Genomic DNA, 6,658 nt, shown 5'->3' on the forward strand with positions numbered 1-6,658 from the left:
CGGCTAAAGAACCAGTCACAGCTCAATGTGCCTATGTGTGTGCCTTCTAGCAGAGGCCAAAGTCCCTGCCGGACTGAGACAAAGGATGAAGTTCAGCAAGTGGCTTCTCTAGGCAGGTTGAGGACATCTGTTTGGGCCTAGTGACTGTTGGGCCCCTACCACCCTGAGTCCCTCCTCCTGCCCCCAGGAACCTCTGCAAAGCCTCCCCGACCCTGACCGCCCCACCCCCCTTGCCTTCTCAGTTCCTGGTGTATGACTATGACTCCAGTGGGAAGCATGACTTCATCGGAGAGTTCACCAGCACCTTCCAGGAGATGCAGGAAGGAACAGCAAACCCTGGGCAGGAGGTGCCACAAAGACCCTCAGCCAGAACCCCACCAAGATCCCTGGGAGAATCCTGAGGGTGATGCTGAAGAGCCCCCCCACACGTGATAGGAGGTGGAGAGGGTGGAAAGCCCTGGGCTCAGCCTGAGGACTGAGCCATGGCGGTCTCACTCTGGGAGGCTCCGCTGGAAGGGGGAGGAAGGGTCACGTGATGTGACCCTGGGCTTGTGGGGTATGTGGGGTCTAGATGCAGTGGGACTGTATCAACCCCAAGTACCGGGACAAGAAGAAGAATTACAAGAGCTCAGGGACCGTAGTGCTGGCCCAGTGCACGGTAAATTCCAGTGCCCACCTCAAGCCCCGCCCCACCCCGACCCCTGAGGCAACCTCAGATTCAACCCTGCCCTCATTTCAAAGATCATTTCTCTGCTCCTGGGAACTGAGAACCCTTGCCCTATCCACCACCAACTTCAACCTCAAAAACTCTGGCCCCTCCCTTTCTCCTGCAGAAGCCCCACCCAGCTTCCTCCTCAAGGGACCATCCCTCCACCTTACTCCCCCCTTCCCACCAGGTGGAGAAGGTGCACACCTTCCTGGATTACATCATGGGCGGCTGCCAGATCAACTTCACGGTAAAGGCCCAGGGGACGGGGACGTGGCCAAGGGGGAGGGGCTAGGCCCACAGTGAACAGAAAGAGCTCAGAATCCCCACTGCCCCTACTTGGACCTCTCATGAGCCTTAGCGTGGTCAGCTTGTTCCCCTCACCCGACTCTATGATGAGACTACCAGTGGGCTTGTTTAGATTCACCTTAGGCCTCCCTACAGGCCCTAGCTCTGGCCCAGCCTCTCTGTTGGCGCTCACGGATGCACCATAACACTTTCCCCATCTCCACCAGGTGGCCATTGACTTCACCGCCTCCAACGGGGACCCGAGGAGCAGCCAGTCGCTGCACTGCCTGAGCCCCCGCCAGCCCAACCACTACCTGCAGGCCCTGCGTGCGGTGGGAGGCATCTGCCAGGACTACGACAGGTAGCAGGAGGTCGGGGTGTTGGACAGGCAGGGACGCCTTGCCCAATGGGCCCCCACAGACTTTTCTTCTCCCCAGTGACAAACGGTTCCCAGCGTTTGGCTTTGGGGCTCGAATCCCCCCCAACTTTGAGGTAGGCTGGGTGCGAGGGGAAGGGAGCAGATGTTGGGAGGGTCAGACAAGAAGGAAAAACATGCCCTGGCTGGCCTCACCCTACCCTCACAGGTGTCCCATGACTTTGCTATCAACTTTGACCCGGAAAATCCTGAATGTGAAGGTAAGAGAGGAGATTCCCATCAGCCCCGCCTCCCTGCATGCAGCTTGCTGCCTACTCCTGTACACCCCATGCAGGAGCACAGACGCCATTCCCCTGGGCCCTGCTCCCTGCCCCTTCACCCATCCAACACCCGCCTTCATTTGGTAAGACTTCCAGCCCCTGGCCCAGTATCCGCCCACCCAACTCTGCCAGCACCTGGACCGTCCAACTCTCCTGCTTAGTGAAGAACTTGGTGGCAGGGCAGTCCTCAGGCAGAGAAGCACCTCCTTGCTTTAAGGGGGTTCAGGAAGGGCTCCCGCTAATCTCTGCCCTCCTCACCTCTTTGCCCACAGAGATCTCGGGGGTCATCACCTCCTATCGCCGTTGCCTGCCCCAGATCCAGCTCTATGGCCCCACCAACGTGGCCCCCATCATCAACCGCGTGGCGGCGCCAGCCCAGCGGGAGCAGAGCACTGGCCAAGCCACGGTGAGGAGCCCCAGCTGAAGCGGGCAACCTGGTGTCCTCGGGTGAGGCTTGGGGCCGGTGCCAAGGCCGCAGAGCTGACCCTTCCCACCCGCCCCCTGCCTGCCCTCAGAAGTACTCGGTGCTGCTCGTGCTCACGGACGGTGTGGTGAGCGACATGGCTGAGACCCGCGCCGCCATCGTGCGCGCCTCCCGCCTGCCCATGTCCATCATCATCGTGGGCGTGGGCAACGCCGATTTCTCCGACATGCGGCTGCTGGACGGCGATGACGGTCCCTTGCGCTGCCCCCGAGGGGTGCCCGCAGCTCGCGACATCGTCCAGTTCGTGCCCTTCCGGGACTTCAAGGACGTGAGTGCCCGGAGGCCCCTCCCTGCTGAAGGACTCCTCAGCTCCTCCTGCCGCCCAAATCTGACCCGTCTCTCTCACTTGATTGATGTCCTGCGAAGGACGCTGGAGCTCAGCCGGCCACCCGAAGCCCCGCCTCTTACCTGAGCCCCTCCTTCCCCCACTCTCCCGCCCCTAACCACACCCCGGTCCCCATCCCAGGCCGCACCCTCTGCGCTAGCTAAGTGCGTCCTGGCCGAGGTGCCCCGGCAGGTGGTGGAGTACTACGCCAGCCAGGGCATCAGCCCCGGGCCTCCCAGGTCCTGCACGCCAGCCACGACGCCCAGCCCTAGCCTGTGACAGCCGACAACCGGACCGACACTCCCTCAGTCTCTCAGTGAGTCCTGGGACGCTAGGGGGGTGGATCTTGGTGGAGTCCATCTCGGCTGGGTGTGGTGTAGACGAGGGTGCTTATGACTATCCCATTCTCCCCCAGGTGCCTGTCCTGACCCTTGTGACTCAAGTGACCGGTGCCTCTCCCTCTTGGACCAGCTGTGTCCCCTGGGTCCTGGAAGTGAGTGGTGAGCCCTGCGCCATCTCTCCAGGCCCCATACCCCTCAGCCTTGTGGCCCCTCAGTGACTTTCTTCAGTGATCCTGACTTTCTGGCCGTTAATAAAGGGAACCACTCCTAGCACCTCAGCCTCTACCCATCATGCCTCAGATGCCCATTGGGCAGTCCGTAGCACCCCACACACACCGTTAAGAAATGAGGACCAGCACGTTTTGAATTCTGAGCCAGAGATCCCCAGACAGCCTGGTGGCTCTGCAGTTTCACCCCAACTATGTGCCAGTGAGATCTGAGGAGTCCCTCCCGTCACCTCCCAACCCCAGGGGGGCCCAGGCCCCCTGGGGGTTAATTACCAGAGATAGAGGGGTAATAAGGGGCTGTCAAGGGGGCAAGTTGATGCCCTCTTACGCTGTCTTCAGAGAAGCCCAGCTGAGCCCCCCAGGAGCTGAACTCCAGCCCTCACACAGTTATGAGGCAGCCTGAGAAGGGGCGGGAGGGATGGGGTGCAGGACTGAAGGAGGGCAGCAGGTCTGCTAGTGAATTATGAATACAGAGGGGGTATCTAAGGTCTTTGCAGCCTGGTTTTCCTGGTGTGTGAATGTGTGTGTGTACATGTGTGTGTGTGTGTGTGTGTGTGTGTGCGCGTGTGTGTGTGTGTTCATGCTTTGCATATCCCTGACTCTCCAGAGTGTGGCCTTTAGTGGTTCAGAAGTCCAGCTGTGTACTTTGTTGTTTTGGGGTTTTTTTGGCCGCACCTTGCAGCTTGTGGGATCTTAGTTCCCTGACCAGGGATTGAACCCGGGCCCCTGCAGTGAAAGCTCTGAGTCCTAACCACTGGACCACCAGGGAACTCCCTGTGTACTCTTAATAACATTGACAACGATAGCAAACATTGCCATTTAGCATGTGTGAACCTTTGTACTTAGTGTGTTTTAAATGCGTTCACTCTCACTAGGTAGTTACCATTATTTTCCCCATTTTCCTGACAAAGCAAATGAAGCTTGATTGAAGCTCACCCATGGTCAAAGAAGAACTGGTAAGCCTGAAACTTGAGTCCAGGCCCAACTGACTAAAGGGCCCACATTTAATCATGAGTGTGCAACTTCCGTTTGATGTGAATCCATGTGACCCTCAGCTTGTGACCCACATGTGTGTAAACATGGCCCGGTTGTGTGTACGGGTGTAGGTGCGTATGGATGGGCGTCTCTGCCCATATGTGTGCCGTGCAGAGCCTCAGCCACTTAAGGAAGGCAGGCAAGAGCAGTAGAGGGTCTGGATCACAGCTGTAGAGAGCAGGTGAGGACCTGAGGGATATCCAGAGTGAGGGAAGAAGATCTCCTAGAAGGTCTCCTAGAAGGACCTTGCCTGCCCCAGCCTCTCCCTTCAACGATGCACGTGGAAGGGGGTGGAGGAGGAGAGGCTAAAGGTGCCGTGAGCCACTCAGAGAGAGGAGCCAGAGTCAAAGAGGGTGGCCAGTAGCCAGTAGTGGGAAAGGGAGAGAAGAGAAAGAAATCCTGGTGGAGATAGAGGAAAGGACTCCCATGGCAGGCTCCTGAGTGGAGGAGGGACGAGCTTGGCTAGAGGAGGGGGAGGGGGGAACAAGAACGGGGATGGGAAGAGACAGCTGGGGAGGGGGTGGGTAGAGGGGGCAGAAAGGAAGAGAGACATATGGGAGCCTCGTCCCCCACACCCAACTCCTTCTCCCCATTTATTATTTCCCTTAGAGGACCTACAACAGAGGCTGCTCCCAGGTAACTGCTCCCAGCCCAATGCCTCTGTTCTGCCCAGAGCCCCCGCCCACTCTCTCTGTAGGCTGCTGAACTAGAGGGCTGGGTTACCATGGCAACTGTGGGCCGCCAGGATAGCCACAGGCAGGCCTGGCCGGGTCACTACTGTTCCAGGGCTTCTATGCAGTGGAGGTGGGAGGGGGAGGCTCCATCTGGCCCAATCCCCACCCCTCCCCCCCATTTTCATTGGGGCTTCACAGCTGAGATGCTCCACTCCGCCCAGGTGGGGGCTATCCAGCCTCTCTCCTTCTCGCTCTCCCTCTCCCTCTCTCTCTCTTTCTCTCTGTCATACACACACACACACACACACACACACACACACACACACACACAGAGGCCTGGAGCAAGGATACAGAATAAACACTTCTTAAATTGCAGGAACATCTAGCCAATAGCGTACAGTTGTGCCTAGACTTCAAGTTTAATTCACAAAAGCTGCATTCTCTCAGCTCCTTGCCAGGCTGGGGAAAGTCTCACCTCAGCCCTCAGAGAGACAGGAGGGAGCAGGGGCACCCTATGCAGGTCTGGAGGCCAAGGCAGCACGGAGGGAGCAACAGAGGACCAGGGCACGGGCCTATGCTGCAGTCGGCAAGCTGGAGCAGGACAGAAAGTCCCTTTGGTGAGGCTGAATTCGGGGCTTCTTGGGGAGACCACTGGGGCTCCCACACTAAGGAGAGGCCAGAACTGGAAAGGTGTCAGAATTCATCCAATTCACATGAGGATTAGATGAGGTAATCGAGACCCAGGGAGCAAGTGATTTGCTCAGGGTGACTGCGAGGTATCCTGTGGCAGAGCTGAGACTAGCACCCCTGGCTTCAGACTCCTGCCCAGGGTTCTCTCCCAGCCCACACCAACCACCCCCAGAGCTCCTCAGGCCTTTGCTGCTCTGGGCCCTGGAGGCCACGGGCTTTCTGCAAGAAAGCCTCTTGAATAGAGTTCCTGGTCTGTCTTGATATTGGGAATTGAGATCTTGAAAATGCAGTAGTCCTCAAATGGGGAGGTTACAAGCCTTGGAATGAAAACATAGCCTCATTGCTAATTACCACCTTAGTGCACTACAGGTTGAAAACCTTGAATTAAAATCTAAGCTGAGCCGGGAGCTGCACCATTCCCTCACCTCCCATTCACTGTGCATCATCCACACCTCCTTGCGCCCCGCCCCCCCCCCAAGTGCCTGGCACTGACTCCTGCAGACTTCAGTGACCTGGTCATGTAGAGTGGAGCAGAAGGTGAAGGGTTTCTGTGCACGTCCTGCGTGAGGGAAGGGGACCTCTCTTCCAGAAAATGACCGGCATCTAACCTCAGAGCATGCCTTGAGGGTCCAGGAAGGTTGGGGATATTTGTGTGGTCATCCAAAGGAGTGTCTGGCACCAGAAGGCGCTCAGTAACCATCTAGTGAATGGTACAGCCGCCTCCCGGGTGGTGCGCGCCACCCGCCCACCGACTCCACCACTCCGCGGCCAGTGGCTCAGAGGAAGAAGGGGGCGTGGCCTCCGGCCCTGGGCCGCTGGGGGCCAGCCGGTCACAGCGAGCCTTGTAGAGGTCGCGCTCCCTGGCCAGGCGGGCCACCTCGGCCCGCAGCGCGTCCAGCTGGGCGGCCAGGCGGGCGCGCTCGGCCTCCAGCCCGCGCCGCTGTTGTAGCCGCTTGGAGCGACAGGCCTGCGCGTACCCGCGGTTCTTCAGCGTGCGGCGCCTCTGCTTCAGCCGCAGCGCCTCGTCGCGCCCGCAGCCCCGCAGCTGCCGGTTTAGCTCCCGCACAGACATCGACACCAGCGCCGCGTCCGAAAACCGCTCGGCCAGCTGCAGAGGGAACGGGCAGAGCCCGAGTCAGCGCCGGCTCCCGCCCTGCTCCAAGCTCGGGTGGCCCCGCCCACCCGGCCCCGC

General features: G+C 59.2%; 2 protein-coding genes across 2 annotated transcripts in view; one reads left to right on the forward strand and one right to left on the reverse strand.

Moving 5' to 3' along the window:
- CPNE6 (copine 6) overlaps positions 1–3,113 on the forward strand; it is a 6,415-nt gene extending 3,302 nt beyond the window's left edge. Inside the window, exons 8-17 of the mRNA XM_024753259.1 lie at positions 243–347; positions 572–658; positions 897–956; positions 1,222–1,355; positions 1,432–1,486; positions 1,579–1,630; positions 1,963–2,096; positions 2,206–2,442; positions 2,641–2,815; positions 2,915–3,113. Coding sequence (XP_024609027.1) covers positions 243–347; positions 572–658; positions 897–956; positions 1,222–1,355; positions 1,432–1,486; positions 1,579–1,630; positions 1,963–2,096; positions 2,206–2,442; positions 2,641–2,778 — 1,002 coding nt within the window. The 3' untranslated portion in view covers positions 2,779–2,815; positions 2,915–3,113. The remainder of the gene's footprint in view (positions 1–242; positions 348–571; positions 659–896; positions 957–1,221; positions 1,356–1,431; positions 1,487–1,578; positions 1,631–1,962; positions 2,097–2,205; positions 2,443–2,640; positions 2,816–2,914) is intronic.
- A 3,053-nt stretch (positions 3,114–6,166) lies between these two features.
- Positions 6,167–6,658, reverse strand: part of NRL (neural retina leucine zipper) — a 1,901-nt gene continuing 1,409 nt past the window's right edge. The window contains exon 2 of the mRNA XM_024753271.1: positions 6,167–6,574. Coding sequence (XP_024609039.1) covers positions 6,167–6,574 — 408 coding nt within the window. The remainder of the gene's footprint in view (positions 6,575–6,658) is intronic.

This window comes from Neophocaena asiaeorientalis, unplaced genomic scaffold (assembly GCF_003031525.2).
Source record: "Neophocaena asiaeorientalis asiaeorientalis breed wild unplaced genomic scaffold, Neophocaena_asiaeorientalis_V1.1 scaffold1186, whole genome shotgun sequence".
Classification (NCBI taxonomy): domain Eukaryota; kingdom Metazoa; phylum Chordata; class Mammalia; order Artiodactyla; family Phocoenidae; genus Neophocaena; species Neophocaena asiaeorientalis.